Source organism: Vidua macroura, chromosome 34 (assembly GCF_024509145.1).
Source record: "Vidua macroura isolate BioBank_ID:100142 chromosome 34, ASM2450914v1, whole genome shotgun sequence".
In the NCBI taxonomy this organism is placed as follows: domain Eukaryota; kingdom Metazoa; phylum Chordata; class Aves; order Passeriformes; family Viduidae; genus Vidua; species Vidua macroura.
Window position 1 is genome coordinate 210454 of NC_071604.1, and position 18484 is coordinate 228937.

Genomic DNA, 18484 nt, shown 5'->3' on the forward strand with positions numbered 1-18484 from the left:
CCTGGATTTTGGGGCATTTTTCCCAGATTTTGAGTGATTTTCCTTGGATTTTGGGGCATTTTTCCCAGATTTTGAGTGATTTTCCTTGGATTTTGGGGCATTCCCCCAGATTTTGTTGCATTTTCCCTGGGTTTTGAGTGGTTTTTCCCAGATTTTGGGGCATTTTCCCAGATTTTGAGTGATTTTCCCTGGAGTTTTGGGGCATTTTCCCAGATTTTGGGGCATTTTCCCAGATTTTGAGTGATTTTCCCCGGATTTTGGGGCATTTTCCCAGATTTTGGGGCATTTTCCCTGGATTTTGGGGCATTTTCCCTGGGTTTTGAGTGACTTTCCCTGGATTTTGGGGCATTTTTCCCAGATTTTTGGGGCACTTTCCCTGATTTCTTCAGCTGAGGATGAACAACCCCAAATCCTTTTCCTGGGATTCCCACAGAACCTGAACAATTTTCCATAGAATGTGAAGAGTTGGTAAAACCAAATTTAAATCTCCTGCACATTTATAACCTGTTCATAATTAAAGCACATTCTTATCTAGCACAAAAAGCAGGAAAATTCCACAATTCCAGGTTTGGTTGGTTTTTTTTTTTTTTTTCAGATCTTTTATTTCAATAAAAGATAAAAAAAGTAGGAAATTAATCTGGTATAAAACAGGGGAGGGAATTTGGGATCCAAAGGGACACAAAGGGCTGGGGAAAAACAGGAAAAAGGGCTCCAAAAATTCAGGAATTTGGTACAAAACTTCAGCTCCCAGCTTGGGAAAAATAGAAAAAATTCCCAGCTCCTGCAGGAGAGGGAAAATACAAAAAGTTGGGATTTCCCCCCCTACACTTTTCTTCTTAAAAATCTTCTTTTCCACCAGGAAGAGCAAATCCAGAGGCTTGGGAAGCTCAAAAAAAAAAAAAAAAATTGGGAATAAATTAATCCAGGGAAAGGGGTTGGCAAAGCTCTCCAAATAAATCCTGGCCTTTTTTGGGAAAAATTGAAGGAATTCCAGGATTTTGGGGCTTTTCCCGTGGTTCTGCAGCTCCTGGGATTTGGGAGGATTTTTTTTTTCCTGGAAAAAAAGTGGGAAAAGCAACTGGGAAAAGCAACAGGAGCTGCTGGGATGAAGCAGCCTGAAAGGGAGGGGAAAATTCCTAAAAATTCTCAAGAAATCCCAGATTTTGCTCAGATTTTTGGGATTTATCCCTCAGAAAAGCAAAGTTTGGGTATAAATCCAGAGGAATTCTGGCATTCCAGAGCTTAATCCTGGGAAATCCGCCCAAAAGTGGGAATTTGGGGAGAAGAAAAGGGATTTAAGCAGGAATTATTCCCAGGGATCCCAATCCAGGTTTCCCCCACGGATAAAATCCCCAAATTTTGGGAATGAGGTGGAAAAAAATGGGAATGATCCCCAAAAAATTCCCTCCAGAACCAAACCCTTCCCCTGCTTTTCCCAAATCCGGATTTCTCCAACCCAAATCCACGGAGGCTCCTCCCTTTTCCCGAAAACCCAGCTCCAAAAAGCCCAAAATTCCCAAATTTCCCCATCCCAGCAGATGGAAAAGCAGGAAAATCCATCCTGGAATCTCAAAAAAGAGGGAAAGAAACTCCAAAAAATCCCAACTGTGCTTCCAAACTTTTCTATTCCCCCCAAATCTGGGGGGGTTTTTGGGAAGAGCAGGACCCGGAGTTCCTTGGCTGCGTCCCCAGGAGAATCCTGGGATTCTTCTGATCCAAATCCGTGGAATTTCAGGATTTTTCTGGCATCAGAGGAGCTTCCTGTGCAGGATTTCCCAGGCCATCCTCTTCCGGAAATAGGGCATGTGTTGCTTTGGGAATTTTGGGAAATTTGGGGGGAGAAAAGGGGAAAAAAAAAAAAAAAAAAATGGGAATTTTGGTCAGGGTTTGCTTGTCCGGGGACAGATTCACAATTTTTTTTTTTTTTTCTCCATGGAAAATAATGGAAAAGGGGGAAATTTGGGGCTTTGGGGTTGTGGGAATGGGAGGAAAAAAATGGGAATTTCTTGGGATTCAGGCAAAAAATGGTGGGATTTATCCCATGCTGGGATTTTGGGGAATTTGGGGTTTTCCCCTGGGGGTCTGGGGCAATTTGGGCGTGTTGGGATCTGGAAATGCTGGAGGAGGGAAGTGGGATATCCCTGGAGGTTGGGAATGGGGAATTCCTTGGGATTTTGGGGAGGAATGGGGGAATTTCTCCCACATTTTGAGGGGGAAATATTTGGGATTTTCCCTGGCACTGGGGGCTTGGGAGCTTTTCCCAGAGACTCGTGAGACGGATTTGGGGACAATTCCCCGTGGTGGGGCTGGGAGTGGGAAACAAGGTGGGAATTCCTTGGGATTGGGTGAGAAACACGGGGATTTCCCCCAGATTCCATGGGATTTTGGGGGGTTTTTCCTGCCTCTGGAATGGGTACCTGGGTGAAGTTGATGGGTTTGTCCTTGGAGATGCACTCGGCGTAGCGGCAGGCGAACATCCCGCAGTCGCTGCCGTTCATCTGCTGCGGGATCTCCTGGGAAAAAAAAAACCAGGAATCAGCATTCCCAAACCCCCCCAAATCCCCAGGAAAAACCCCACTGAAATCTTGGGGGAGGTTTGGAAAAAAAACCAAAATTCCAGAATTTCTTGCGTTCCCACCGAAACCCTTCCTTGACCTCATCCCTGTGGGAAAATTTCCTCAAATTTGGGATTTGTTCCTTCCTTTTCTTCCCAGGAATCCCTGAGGGGGGGAAAAATGCCCCAAAAGGGCTGGGAATCCAAGGAAATCCTGAATTCTTTGGGAATTCTGGGGTGTCCAAACCTGGCTCTTCTTGCTCAGCAGGGTCCATCCGTTGGTGTCGAATTCCTTCCTTTTCTTGTCCAAACTTTCCTGTTTCAGGTACTGCCTGTGGGAAAAGGAGTGGGAAAAGCTGGAATTCATGGGGGAAAAAAAATGGTAATTCTGAGTTTTTTTCTCTGTCTGGATGTTCCCAAAGGGATTCAAGGGTTGGGAATTACAAATCAATCCCCCACCCCCCCCCCAAAAAAAATCTGAAATTGGATTAGGAGAGGCCGAATCTCATGGGGGAAAAAACAGGGAGGGAATTCCAGGGAAAAAAAAGGAATTTTTCACATCCTGGAAGGGGAGAATGAGCCTGAAAAGGGAGCAAAAAATGACCCTAAAGGAGCACAAAAAATGACCCTAAAGGGACCTAAGAATGATCCTAAAAAGGCCCAAAAATGACCCTGAAAGAGCCCAGAAATGACCCCAAAACAGCCCAAAAATGACCCCAAAAGAGCCCAAAAATGACCCCAAAAGAGCCCAAAATGACCCCAAAAGAGCCCAAAAATGACCCCAAAAGAGCCCAAAAATGACCCCAAAAGAGCCCAGAAATGACCCCAAAAGAGCCCAAAATGACCCCAAAATGACCCCAAAACTGACCCCAAAAGAACCCAAAATGACCCCAAAAGAGCCAAAAAATGACCCCAAAAGAGCCCAGAAATGACCCCAGAAGAGCCCAAAAATGACCCCAAAAGAGCCCAAAATGACCCCAAAAGAGCCCAGAAATGACCCCAAAAGAGCCCAGAAATGACCCCAGAAGAGCCCAAAATGACCCCAAAAATGACCCCAAAAGAGCCCAAAATGACCCCAAAAATGACCCCAAAAGAGCCCAAAATGACCCTGAAAGAGCCCAAAATGACCCCAAAAGAGCCCAAAATGACCCCAAAAGAGCCCAGAAATGACCCCAAAAGAGCCCAAAAATGACCCCAAAAGAGCCCAAAAATGACCGAAAAGAGCCCAAAATGACCCCAAAAGAGCCCAGAAATGACCCCAAAAGAGCCCAGAAATGACCCCAAAAGAGCCCAAAAATGACCCCAAAAGAGCCCAAAATGACCCCAAAAGAGCCCAAAATGACCCCAAAAGAGCCCAAAATGACCCCAGATGGGCAAAGTTGGCGTTTCCAAGGCTGGGATTCTCCCAGGGAAGGGATTTTACTCACAGCAGGATCCTGCAGGCCTCACTGTTGATCCCCCCCATGGAGTCGTAGTAGGTGATGGTTTTTTTCCTGAAATCCACAACCTGCACAGAGAAAAATTCCTTAAAATGGGCCAAAAAAAAAAAAAAACCAAAAAAATCCAGGATATTTCACACCAGAGAAGGATTTCCCCCCCCAAGAATCCCCATTTCCTGCTGTGTTTTTAATCCCTGAATGTCTAAATTAGCCTCTATTATTATTATTATTATTATTAATATTATTATTATTATTATTATCATGTATTTTATATATATTAACTATTAATAGAGCATATATTTTATATAATTATATATTTTATATAATTATATATTTATATATTAATTTCTATATTAATTATTAATAATTATATATAATTATTAGCCATTATAATAATTATATATTATATATTATGTATATTATATACTATTATATATAGTATAATATTAATATATAAATAATATATAAATATTATATGTAATTATATACTTGTATATTAATTTTATATTAATTAATTATTAATAATTATATATAATTATTAACCATTATAACAATTATATATAATATATTATGTATATTATATACTATTATATATAATATCAATATAGAAATAATATATAAATATTATATATAATTATATATAGGATAATTAATAATAATTATATTATAATATTAATATTAACATTGACATTATAATATTAATATTGATATTAATATTAACATTGACATTAATATTTATAATAATAATAACAACAACAACAACAATAATAATAATAATAATAATAATAATAATAATAATAATAATAATAATAATAATAATAATAATAATGATAATAATAATAATATTGGGCTCACAATAACTTTGCCCCATTCCCTCCCCATTTGTGCTGGAAATTCTCTCTTTACCATGGAATTGATGAACAATTCAAGCAGGAATTAATAAATTGAGGAGGTTTTTGCTAAAAGGGAGCTGAAAATCCCTGCAGGATCCCAGGGGAGGGGATGGGACAAAGGAGGGGAAAAGTGAAATATCAGTGGCCTAAATCTCTTTAAGCAGAACCTGTGGCACCAGGAGCTGCTGGGAACGGGGAAATCAGATCTTCCCAAGGGAATAAATTCCCTAAAATGACCTCCAGGCTGAATTTGAGGACTAAAAACCCCACAAAAAGCTGCTCCTGCCTTTGTGTTCCCCTTTAAACTCGGATCTGAATCACAAAGACAAATTTTTTCCCCATCAGCATCACCCAAAAGCAAAGGAAATCCGGGCCCTAAATGCCAAGGTGAGGATTTTTTGGGATAATTGAGGCACTCACAGCCAGGCACCAGTGCACTCCCAGGTGGATGGGCACCAGGAGCAGATCCACAGAGAAAATATCCACTTTTTTTGTCCACCTTTTCACAGCTTGGTACCCTGCAGTCTTTAATTTGGTGAAGAAAAAGGTGTTGAAGGCGTGGACTGCGGGCAAATCCTTGTCCTTGCTCCTCTCCATCAGCAAATTCATGTAGAAATTGATGATCTGGGAAAAGAAAGGGAGAGCAAACAGGATTTTTTAAAATAGATTTTAATTTATTGTGGCATTTGGATTTATGTCCCCTGTGTAAAGTTAGGGAATAAACCCCCCAAAAGGAGGATTTGTATTAAAACCTTTAAAAAAACCCAAGGTGGGGTTTGCAGTAGCTCCACAGTAGTAAAACATTCCAGAAAAAAAAAAAAAAAAAACCCCAAGGATTTTTAGGAATTTGCCTTTATTTAAGTCTGTATTTAAGATTTACTCGTTTCCCCTGTTCACATCAATCCCATCCTCCTGCTGCCATTAATTCCCCACACAAATTAAATTATTTCCCAAATTAAATTATTCCCCACAGAAATTAAATTATTCCCCACAGAAATTAAATTATTCCCCACACAAATTAAATTATTCCCCAAATTAAATCATTCCCCACACCAATTAAATCCTTTTTAGAATTTATATGATATATAATTTATATTTATAACTGAGTTTCCCCCATGGATTTTTTACTCCAGGGTGCAATCCCAACCCACAAATCCCCTCCCAGCACCCAACCCGTCCATTTTTCCCCTCTCTCATTTTTTGCCGAGGAGTTTTTGGAGCGAGGTTTGGGATTTGGGCAGGGGTCTCTGGTGGTTTTTGGGGATTTGGGGCAGTTTTTTTTGGGTTTTTTTTTGGCAGTGGTTGGGTTTTCACCTCGTCGTTGAGCCAGTTGAGGTTGTTGAGGGTCTGGATGTCCTTCCTGGTGATGGTGAGGCGGAAAGCCTCGCTCAGCACCTCGTCCTGGTTCCCTCCTCGGAACAGGCTCTTGATTTCCTTCTCCATTTCCTGGGCCGAGGGAGAGGCACAGCTCCTGCTTTTCCCAGCCCCAAATCCCCCGGGATTCCACCCCACACGGATCGGCCCCACGCCGCAGACCCCACGGGAGGAGGGCACGGGGATGATATCCCAGCATTTCCCAGCATTGCCCAGCATTTCCCAGCATTTCCCGGGATTTTCCAGCATTTCCCAGGATTTCTCAGAATTTCCCAGGATTTCCCAGGATTTCCCAAGATTTCTCAGAATTTCCCAGGATTTCCCAAGATTTCTCAGTATTTCCAAAAATGTCTCAGGATTTCCCAAGATTTCCCAGGATTTCCCAAGATTTCTCAGGATTTCTTGGGATTTCCCAAGATTTCTCAGGATTTCCCAAGATTTCCCAGTATTTCTCAGAATTTCCCAGGATTTCCCAAAATTTCTCAGGATTTCCCTATGATTTCCCAAGATTTCTCAGCATTTCCCAAGATTTCCCAAGATTTCTCAGGATTTCCCAAGATTTCTCAGGATTTCTCAGAATTTCCCAGGATTTCCCAAGATTTCTCAGGATTTCTCAGAATTTCCCAGGATTTCCCAAGATTTCTCAGTATTTCCCAAAATGTCTCAGGATTTCCCAAGATTTCCCAGGATTTCCCAAGATTTCTCAGGATTTCTTGGGATTTCCCAAGATTTCTCAGAATTTCCCAAGATTTCCCAAGATTTCTCAGAATTTCCCAAGATTTCCCAAGATTTCTCAGTATTTCCCAAAATGTCTCAGGATTTCCCAAGATTTCCCAGGATTTCCCAAGATTTCTCAGGATTTCCCAAGATTTCTCAGGATTTCCCAGGATTTCTCAGAATTTCCCAAGATTTCTCAGGATTTCCCAGCATTTCCCAGGATTTCCCAAGATTTCCCAGCATTTCCCAGGATTTCCCAAGATTTCTCAGGATTTCCCAAGATTTCCCAGCATTTCTCAGTATTTCCCAGCATTTCCCAGGATTTCCCAAGATTTCTCAGGATTTCCCAAGATTTCTCAGGATTTCCCAGGATTTCCCAAGATTTCCCAAGATTTCTCAGCATTTCCCAAGATTTCCCAGTATTTCTCAGAATTTCCCAGGATTTCCCAAAATTTCTCAGGATTTCCCTATGATTTCCCAAGATTTCCCAGGATTTCTCAGGATTTCCCAGCATTTCCAAAGATTTCCCAAGATTTCCCAAGATCTCTCAGGATTTCCCAAGATTTCCCAGGATTTCTCAGGATTTCCCAGGATTTCTCAGGATTTCCCAGCATTTCCCAAGATTTCTCAGGATTTCCTAAGATCTCTCAGCATTTCCCAGCATTTCCCAGGATTTCTCAGGATTTCCCAAGATCTCTCAGTATTTCCCAGGATTTCCCAAGATTTCTCAGGATTTCTCAGGATTTGCCAGGATTTCCCAGCATTTCCCAGGATTTCCCAAGATTTCCCAGCATTTCCCAAGATTTCCCAGCATTTCCCAGGATTTCCCAAGATTTCTAAGGATTTCCTGGGATTTCTCAGGATTTCTTGGGATTTCCCAAGATTTCTCAGGATTTCCCAAGATTTCCCAGGATTTCTCAGCATTTCCCAGGATGTCCCAAGATTTCTCAGCATTTCCCAAGATTTCTCAGCATTTCCCAGGATTTCCCAAGATTTCTCAGCATTTCCCAGGATTTCTCAGAATTTCCCAGCATTTCCCAAAATTTCTCAGAATTTCCCAAGATTTCCCAGGATCTCTCAGAATTTCCCAGCATTTCCCAAGATCTCTCAGCATTTCCCAGCATCTCCCGGGGTTTCCCAGCATTTCCCAGGAATCCCGCCAACTCTGGAATCCCAAACCCCAGCAATCCATCCCCACCTCGGTGATCTCCGGGAATTCCTCGTCGTGCCGGGCGCGCTCCGGGCCCTGCGGCCCCAGGGCCACCGGGATCTCCTTCTCCAGGGGCACGCGCAGGTGCAGATCCACCAGCTCCTGCCCGGAGCGCTCGCGCTCCTGGAGCCGCTGCGGCATTCGGGGATCAGGGATTGGGGGAAAAAAAAAAGAGGATTCAGGACCAGTAAAACTGGGAAAAAAACCTTTTGGGGTCGTGGAATTTAACCCTTCCAAAGCCACCCATTGGGGAAAAAAAAAAGAGGATTCAGGACCAGTAAAACTGGGAAAAAAACCTTTTGGGGTCGTGGAATTTAACCCTTCCAAAGCCACCCATTGGGGAAAAAAAAAGAGGATTCAGGACCAGTAAAACTGGGAAAAAAACCTTTTGGGGTCGTGGAATTTAACCCTTCCAAAGCCACCCATTGGGGAAAAAGAGGATTCAGGACCAGTAAAACTGGGAAAAAAACCTTTTGGGGTCGTGGAATTTAACCCTTCCAAAGCCACCCATTGGGGGAAAAAAAAAGAGGATTCAGGACCAGTAAAACTGGGAAAAAAACCTTTTGGGGTCGTGGAATTTAACCCTTCCAAAGCCACCCATTGGGGAAAAAAAAAGAGGATTCAGGACCAGTAAAACTGGGAAAAAAACCTTTTGGGGTCGTGGAATTTAACCCTTCCAAAGCCACCCATTGGGGAAAAAAAAAGAGGATTCAGGACCAGTAAAACTGGGAAAAAAAACCTTTTGGGGTCGTGGAATTTAACCCTTCCAAAGCCACCCATTGGGGAAAAAAAAAGAGGATTCAGGACCAGTAAAACTGGGAAAAAATCCTTTTGGGGTCGTGGAATTTAACCCTTCCAAAGCCACCCATTGGGGAAAAAAAAAGAGGATTCAGGACCAGTAAAACTGGGAAAAAAACCTTTTGGGGTCGTGGAATTTAACCCTTCCAAAGCCACCCATTGGGGAAAAAAAAAGAGGATTCAGGACCAGTAAAACTGGGAAAAAAACCTTTTGGGGTCGTGGAATTTAACCCTTCCAAAGCCACCCATTGGGGAAAAAAAAAAGAGGATTCAGGACCAGTAAAACTGGGAAAAAAACCTTTTGGGGTCGTGGAATTTAACCCTTCCAAAGCCACCCATTGGGGAAAAAAAAAAGAGGATTCAGGACCAGTAAAACTGGGAAAAAAACCTTTTGGGGTCGTGGAATTTAACCCTTCCAAAGCCACCCATTGGGGAAAAAAAAAAGAGGATTCAGGACCAGTAAAACTGGGAAAAAAACCTTTTGGGGTCGTGGAATTTAACCCTTCCAAAGCCACCCTGTCCCCAATGCCACGTTTTTCCCCCATTTCCATGGATTCTGACTCATTTTCCAAGCCCTGAGCGCCCTCCCGGTGCTTCCTGTAATTTCCAATCTGGGACAACATTCCTTCTTTTCCTTGCTGTTTATCTTTATGGGAAGAACAAAAGCCTAAAAAAAAAGTTGATTTCTCCTCTTTTTCAACTTTTTTTTCCCCTGATTTTCCCAGTCCAGGGTGTTTTTCCATGTAATTCTCACCTGGCTCTGGAGCTGCAGGGCCAGAGCTTTCTGCTCCTCTATTTGCCTCCACCTCTCTCTGGCTCGGGAATCATAGACACTGGTCCTAGAAAAAACAGAATTTTAATGGAGAAATGGATTAAAAACAAAAAAAAAAGCCAGGGTTTTTTCAATTTTCCACCCCAAAAATCCCAGGAAAAGCCAGCAGGGAATATTAACTCACAGCTCTTTGATCCATAGCTCGGCATGGAAAAAGGGGGGGCTGCAAAGAGGGAGAAAGGAGGGTTGGAAGTGACCAAAAATCCCAGAATTTCCCCAGAATTCCCTCATTTCCCAAATTCTCATTGTCCCTCTTCACTGTCACCTCCCCGTGTCCCTAAAAATCCCCAAAATTCCCTCATTTCCCAGCCCTCACCTCGGAGCCGGAGTCCTGGAATCCTTGACCTTGAGCAAAATGACGGAATCTGACCCTAAAAATGGGGAAAATTCCTGGATTTCTGTTCCCTTCCGTTCCTACCCCAAATAATTCCCAATCCCAAATAAAAACCCTGGACTGGCCACAGAATTTAAATCCCTTTCCCAGGGTTTGGGATTCTATGGGATTTTGGTTTGTTTGGGATTTTTTGGGGTTTTTTTCTTTGGGATTTTTTTTTTTTTTATTAATTTCAGATTTTTTTTTTTTTTTGGGGGGTGGGTTTTATTTGCTGTTTGGTTTTCTTTGAAATGTTGGTATTTTTTGGGGGTTTTTTTTGCCATTTTGGGGGTTATTTTCCTGGGATTCTCAGGAATCTTCACCTTCGCTCTGCGCCTCAGCTCCCGGCTCCTCCTCCCGCTGCTGCGGGGCCGCGGAATTCCGGGGCTGGAACCCCCCAGGAAACCCCGGGGAGGAGCCCAGGGGGGGATTTTGGGAATTCTGGGGCAGCTCCGGGGAATGTGGAACAGGACCCGGAATTTTGTGAATTTCCAGTGCCTCGGGATCATCCCTGGGAGCCTCCTGGGGCAGGGAGGGGCCGGAACGGGGGACAGTGGGAGCTGCAAAAAAAAAAAAAACCAAAAAAACAACAATTAGGGAAATTTCTGGGAAAAGATTGGAAATCTGGGATATGGGGAGAGGTTTTGGGATTTTTTTTTGGGATTAGGAAAGAGTTTTTGGAGAGGTTTGGGATTTGGGCAGGGTCTTTGGTGGTTTGTCAGGGATTTGGAGAGGGTTTTTTTGGGGGTCTTTGGGATCCAAGCAGGGATTTTGGGGTTCTTTGGGATTTGGAAAGAGTTTTTTGGGGTTCTTTGGGATCCGAGCAGGGATTTTGGGGTTCTCTGGGATTCAGGGCAGGGATTTTGGGTTTCTTTGGGATCCGAGCAGGGATTTTGGGGTTCTTTGGGATTTGGAAAGAGTTTTTTGGGGTTCTTTGGGATCCAAGCAGGGATTTTGGGGTTCTTTGGGATTTGGAAAGAGTTTTTTGGGGTTCTTTGGGATTTGGGGCAGGTTTTTTGGGGTTCTTTGGGATTTGTCAGGAGTTTTTTTGGGGTTCTTTGGGATTTGAGCAAGGATTTTGGGGTTCTTTGGGATTCAAGCAGGAATTTTGGGTTTCTTTGAGATCCGAGCAGGGATTTTGGGGTTCTTTGGGATTTGGGGCAGGTTTTTTGGGGTTCTTTGGGATCTGAGCAGGGATTTTGGGGTTCTTTGGGATTTGAGCAGGGATTTTGGGTTTCTTTGGGATTTGGGGCAGGTTTTTTTTTAGGTTCTTTGGGATCCAAGCAGGGATTTTGGGGTTCTTTGGGATCCGAGCAGGGATTTTGGGACTCACAGGTGGAAGGGGAGCAGCGGGGAGGGTTTGCAGCTGGAGAATCTCTTCCCGGTCACCATCTGCAGCAGCTGCCGGTAAATCTCCCGCTCCTCCTCCCGCACCGTCTGTGGGGAGAGCAGGAAAAAAATCCCATCAAAACCCCGGAATCCACTGATCCCGAGGGATTCCCCCCAAACTCAGGCCTCTGCTGGAATCCCACCAAGAAAAAGCCCTGAAAAATTGGGATTTAGGGCTGGAAAACCACGGCAGTTTCGCGTTTGAGCCCTCCCAGCTGTGCCCGAATGTCCCGATCCCACAAAACCCCCACAAAACCCCCGGGATTTCTCAGGATTTCTCAAGATTTACTGGGATTTCCCAAGATTTCTCACGATTTCTCAAGATTTACTGGGATTTCTCAGGATTTCCCAGCATTTCTCAGCATTTCCCAGGATTTCCCAAGATTTGCCAGGATTTCCCACAATTTCTCAGGATTTCCCAGCATTTCCTGGGATTTCCCAAGATTTCTCAGGATTTCCTATGATTTCTCAGGATTTCCCACGATTTCCCAGCATTTCCCAAGATTTCTCAGGATTTCCCAGCAGTTCCCAGCATTTCCCAGGAGTTCCCAGCATTTCCCAGGATTCCCCATTATTTCCCAGGATCTCCCAGCATTTCCCAGGATCTCCCAGCATTTCCCAGGATCCAGTTCCCAGCATTTCCCAGCATTTCCCAGGATCTCTCAGCATTCCCCACGATCTCCCAGCAGTTCCCAGCATTTATTTCCCAGCAGTTCCCAGGATCTCTCAGGATTTCCCAGCATTCCCCAGCATTTATTCCCCAGCATTCCCAGCATTTATTCCCCAGCATTTATTCCCCAGCATTCCCAGCATTTCCCAGCATTTATTCCCCAGCATTTATTCCCCAGCATTTATTCCCCAGCAGTTCCCAGCATTTCCCAGCATTTATTCCCCAGCATTCCCAGCATTTATTCCCCAGCATTCCCGGGATTTATTCCCCAGCATTCCCAGCATTTATTCCCCAGCATTTATTCCCCAGCATTCCCGGGATTTATTCCCCAGCATTCCCGGGATTCATTCCCCAGCATTCCCGGGATTTATTCCCCAGCATTCCCGGGATTCATTCCCCAGCATTCCTGGGATTTATTCCCCAGCATTCCCGGGATTTATTCCCCAGCATTCCCGGGATTCATTCCCAGCCCCGTCACCTCCTCGGCCGCGCTCAGGAAGCGCCGCGGGGCTTTCTTGGGGGCTGCGGCGGCTCCAGGAGGGGCTCGGGGCCGGCTTCAGGGGGAAAGAGGCTCCGTGGAGGGCGGCCTTTCCCCCAAAAGTGCTGGAATTGCCACTGGAAGGAAGGAAAAACACCCCAGGTTTGCCCTGAGTCCTGCAAATTGGCTCAAAACCCCAAATAAAACCGCAGAAAGAGAACATGAAACGCATCAGATTCCAAATAAAACGCTAAAAAAAAAATCCAACCTCTCCCAAAAAAATAACCCCCAACCCCCCCCTTCAAAAATCCCAAATAAAATTTAAAAGAACCCAGCAAGAATCCCAAACCCCGCTGAAAAATCTTCAAAAACTCGCCCCGAATAATCAAAATCCCAAGTTAAAGCCACCAAAAAAATTCCCCCCCAAAAAAAGAAATTAAACCCCCCCAAATCCCAAGACTCTCCAAAAAAAATCCTAAAAATAAAATCCCTCCAAAAAAGAAATTAAACCCCCCCAAATTAAAACCCTCCAAAAATCCCAAGACTCTCCAAAAAAATCCTAAAAACAAAATCCCCCTTAAAAAAGAAATTAAACCCCCCCAAATCCCCAACATTCCAAAAAATCTTAAAATTAAAATCCCCCTAAAAAAGAAATTAAAAAAGCCTAAAATTAAAATCCCCCTAAAAAAGAAATTAAAAGCCTAAAAATAAAATCCCCCTAAAAAACAAATTAAAACCCCCCAAAATCCCAACATTCCAAAAAATCTTAAAAATAAAATCCCCCTAAAAAAGAAATTAAACCCCCCAAAATCCCCTACATTCCAGAAAATCCTAAAAATAAAATCCCCCTAAAAAAGAAATTAAAAGCCTAGAAATAAAATCCCCCTAAAAAAACAAATTAAAACCCCCCCAAAATCCCAACTTTCCAAAAAATCCTAAAAATAAAATCCCCCCAAAAAAAAGAAATTAAAACCCTCCAAAAATGCCAAGACTCTACAAAAAAAATCCTAAAAATAAAAATCCCCCTAAAAAAGAAATTAAAAGCCTAAAAATAAAATCCCCCTAAAAAAAGAAATTAAAACCCCCCAAAATCCCCGACATTCCAGAAAATCCTAAAAATAAAATCCCCCTAAAAAAAAGAAATTAAAATCCCCCAAAACCCCAACAATCCAAAAAATCTTAAAAATAAAATCCCCCTAAAAAAGAAGAAATTAAAACCCTCCAAAATCCCAAGACTCTCCAAAATATCCTAAAAATAAAATGCCCCCCAAAAAGAAAAGCCCCCAAAACCCCAACATTCCAAAAAATCTTAAAAATAAAATCCCCCTAAAAAAGAAATTAAAAGCCTAAAAATAAAATCCCCCTAAAAAAGAAATTAAAATCCCCCAAAACCCCAACAATCCAAAAAATCCTAAAAATAAAATCCCCCTAAAAAAAAGAAATTAAAATCCCCCAAAACCCCAACATTCCAAAAAATCTTAAAAATAAAATCCCCCTAAAAAAGAAATTAAAATCCCCCAAAATCCCCAACATTCCAAAAAATCTTAAAAATAAAATCCCCCTAAAAAAGAAATTAAAATCCCCCAAAACCCCTACATTCCAAAAAATCCTAAAAATAAAATCCCCCTAAAAAAGAAAAAAACCCTCCAAAAAAAACCCTTTAAAATAAAACCCCCCGCAGAAAAATCAAGTCCCAAAACTCCAAAATCCCCAATAAAACCCAAAAATTCCAGTTCAACCCTGACCATCCAGGGTCTGCTGCTCCCACCTGGAATTTTTCCGCGTCTCCAGGAAGGAGCCTCGGCTGCCCCGGGGCTTGGAGCTCCTCCACTGCCCGTTGGCTCCCGGGAATCTTTCTGGAATTTCTAAAAGAAAAAAAAAAAAATGGGAATTCCCAAAAAAAAAAACCCAACTTCGTCTTCTCCGGGGGTTGTTTTTAGGGAACAACACCCCCAAAATCCCAAATTTCAAAGGGAAAACTCACCTGGGGCGTAGCTGAGGGAGCAGGAGGAGTTCCCAGCAGGGCAGGAGAAGTTGCTGAGTTTGGGGAGGAAAAACTAAAGGGGAGAAAGACAAAAAAAAAAAAAAAAAGGGAAAAATTCCAGTGTTTTGCTTGGAGGTGGGAAAATGTCAGGGGAGAGCCCAGGAAAAATGAGAGGGAAAAGGGAAAGGCGTTGGTTGGGAATGGGGGAAGGATTTCACAGCTCCCAAAGTTCACGAGTCCCAAAATCCGCAATTCCTAAAAGCAGCAATTCCCCAAATTCACGATTCCAGCTCTCAAAACTCCCCCCAAAAAAACCAAAAAAACTCCCAAAATTCCCGGTTTCCAAAGGTCACAACTCCCCGATTTTATGGGGAGAATTTACGGAGCGGGAAGAACCCAAAATCCGCTGGAAAAATCCTGAATTTCGCAGCTCTGGGTCCCAACTCGGGCTCCGCATTCCCGGCAGATTCCAGGCGGAATTCCCACCTCGGGAACCGGGGAAAACCCAAAAAAAACCCCAAAAACCGGCTTGGGGTTTGATTTTTGGGGTTTCCAGGTTTGATTTTTGGGGTTTCCAGGTTTGATTTTTGGGTTTTCCAGGTTTGAGTTTTGGGGTTTCCAGGTTCGATTTTTGGGGTTTCCAGGTTTGAGTTTTGGGGTTTCCAGGCTGAGTTTTGGGGTTTCCACGTTTGAGTTTTGGGATTTCCAGGTTTGAGTTTTGGGATTTCCAAGTTTGATTTTTGGGGTTTCCAGGTTTGAGTTTTGGGGTTTCCAGGCTGAGTTTTGGGGTTTCCACGTTTGAGTTTTGGGATTTCCAGGTTTGAGTTTTGGGATTTCCAAGTTCGATTTTTGGGGTTTCCAGGTTCGATTTTTGGGGTTTCCAGGTTTGATTTTTGGGGTTTCCAGGCTGAGTTTTCCCAGAGAAACCGCGGAAGTGTCCTAGGAGCGCCCTGGCACGGGGGAATCGTCCCAGATATTCCCGAAAATCCCGAAATTCCCAAACCCCGCGGGAATTCCGTGAGGGAAGGAGCCGGGGCGGCTCCGGCCCGATGGAAAAGGGGCCCGGGAACGCCGCGGCCCCCGCTCCTCACCTTGCTCTCGGGGCCGAAGCCTTTGAAGGCCGGGCCGGGCCGGGCCCGCGCCGCCTCCCGGGCCTCCATCCTCATGGGGGGCAGCGCCGCCGCCTCGGCCCCGGGCAGCGGCAGAAGCGGGCGCGGGAAGAGGCCCGGCGGCGGCGGGATGCGGTGTGAGGGCAGCGCCAGAGGAGCGGGCTCCGGGAGCCGAGCAGGGCCCGCGGCCGCCGCCGCTCCGCTCCCCTCAGCCGGCCCGGCCGGAAGCGGAAATGGAACCGGAAGCGGCCCGAGCGCGCGCGGCTCTCCCGGGCTCCGCGGCGGCAGCGAGGAGGAGGTGGCGGAAGCGGAAGCGAACGCCGGAAGTGAGCCGCCGCCGGAAGTGGCGCAAGAGCAGGGCTCTTCTGCCTTGCTGGCAGAAGAGAGCGCCCCCTGGCGGCTCGGAGGTCCAGGGCGGCAACGCAGGGAGGACGGGACCCCCTGGACGGGGAGGGGGGGGGGGACCCTATGGGGGGTCACTCTGTGGGGCTGTGACCCTATGGGGGGTCATTCTGTGGGGGGGTGGTCATTCTGTGGGGCTGTGACCCTACAGGGGGTCACTCTGTGGGGCTGTGACCCTATAGGGGGTCACTCTGTGGGGCTGTGACCCTATAGGGGGTCACTCTGTGGGGCTGTGACCCTATTGGGGGTCACTCTGTGGAGCTGTGAACCTATGGGGGGTCACTCGGTGGGGGGGTGGTCATTCTGTGGGGCTGTGGCCCTATAGGGGATCACTCTGTGGGGCTGTGGCCCTATAGGGGGGCACTCGGTGGGGGCTGTGCCCCTATAGGGGGTCACTCTGTGGGGGGTGGTCACTCTGGGGGGGTGTGACCCTACAGGGGGTCACTCTGTGGGGGGGGTGACCCTATAGGGGGTCACTCTGTGGAGCTGTGAACCTATGGGGGGTCACTCTGTGGTGGGTGGTCATTCTGTGGGGCTGTGACCCTATGGGGGGTCATTCTGTGGGGGGGTGGTCATTCTGTGGGGCTGTGACCCTACAGGGGGCCACTCTGTGGGGGGGGTGACCCTATAGGGGGGTACCCCTGTGAGGGGGTGGTCATTCTGTGGGGGGGTGACCCTATGGGGGGTCATTCTGTGATGGGTGTGACCCTACAGGGGGTCACTCTGTGGGGCTGTGACCCTATAGGGGAGTCACTCGGTGGGGGGGTGGTCATTCTGTGGGACTGTGACCCTATAGGAGGTCACTCTGTGGGGGATGTGACCCTATGGGGGGTCACTCTGTGGGGGATATGACCCTATGGGGGGTCACTCGGTGGGGGCTGTGGCCCTATAGAGGGTCACTCTGTGGGGCTGTGACCCTACAGGGGGCCACTCTGTGGGGCTGTGGCCCTATAGGGGGTCACTCTGTGGTGGGTGGTAATTCTGTGGGGCTGTGACCCTATAGGGCGTCACTCTGTGATGGGTGTGACCCTATAGGGGGGTCACTCTGTGGGACTGTGACCCTATAGGGGGTCACTCTGTGGTGGGTGGTCACTCTGGGGGGGTGTGACCCTACAGGGGGTCACCCCTGCGAGGGGGGGGGTACCCCATAGGGCATCACCCCGTGAGGGTGTCACGCTATGGGGGGTCACTCTGTGTGTATCCCATTACAGCCGGTCCCCAGAGCCCATCCCATTCCAGTTTCTCCCTGTGGTCAGTCCTGCCACAGCTCGTCCCTACATCCAAAATCTACAGCCGATCCCACAACAGCCGATCCCATTACCCTGATCCCATAACAGCCGATCCCATTAGAACTGAGCCCATCACAGCCAATCCCACAGAGCTGGACCCTACAACCAATCCCATTACCGCTGATCCCATCACAGCCGATCCCATCACAGGTGATCCCGCTACCCCAACCCCGTCACAGCAGATCCCATTACCCTGATCCTATAACAGCAGATCCCATTGCAGCTGATCCCATTACAGCTCAAGTCACTCCAGTCCATCCCATAATAGCCAGTCCCTGCAGCTGATCCCATAACAGCTGATCCCATCACAGCCGATCCCGCTACCCCAACCCCGTCACAGCAGATCCCATTACCCTGATCCTATAACAGCAGATCCCATTGCAGCTGATCCCATTACAGCTCAAGTCACTCCAGTCCATCCCATAATAGCCAGTCCCTGCAGCTGATCCCATAACAGCTGATCCCGTCACAGCCGATCCCCTCACAGCCGATCCCGTTACCCCGATCCTATAATAGCAGATCCCATTACAGCCGATCCCATTACCCCGATCCCATTACCCCGATCCCATTACCCCGATCCCATTACAGCTGATCCGTTACCCCAATCCCGTCACAGCCGATCCCATTACCCCGATCCCATTACCCCGATCCCGTTACTCCAATCCCATTATGGCCGATCCCGTTATCCCGATCCCGTTACGGCCAATCCTGTCACAGCCGATCCCGTTACCCCGATCCCGTTACCCTGATCCCGTTACAGCTGATCCCGTCACAGCCGATCCCATTATGGCCGATCCCGTTACCCCGATCCTATAATAGCAGATCCCATTACAGCCGATCCCATTACCCCGATCCCATTACGGCCGATCCCGTCACAGCTGATCCCGTTAGAGCAGATCCCATTACAGCTGATCCGTTACCCCGATCCCATTACGGCCGATCCCGTTACCCCGATCCCGTTACAGCCAATCCC

The 18484-nt window shown here is 46.1% G+C and overlaps 1 protein-coding gene across 1 annotated transcript; it reads right to left on the reverse strand.

Annotated features, from left to right (window-relative positions):
* Positions 1-1606: 1606 nt before the first annotated feature.
* Positions 1607-16771, reverse strand: SENP1 (SUMO specific peptidase 1). Its single transcript, XM_054002042.1, is given in 18 exon segments — positions 1607-1811; positions 2418-2513; positions 2802-2886; positions 3982-4061; positions 5307-5510; positions 6201-6332; positions 8176-8319; positions 9740-9824; positions 9942-9980; positions 10134-10188; positions 10514-10747; positions 11522-11627; positions 12728-12769; positions 12771-12864; positions 14496-14592; positions 14712-14784; positions 15803-16286; positions 16717-16771. Coding segments are annotated over 18 exon segments (2145 nt in total). The 5' UTR covers positions 16749-16771; the 3' UTR covers positions 1607-1748.
* Between the last annotated feature and the right edge of the window lie 1713 nt (positions 16772-18484).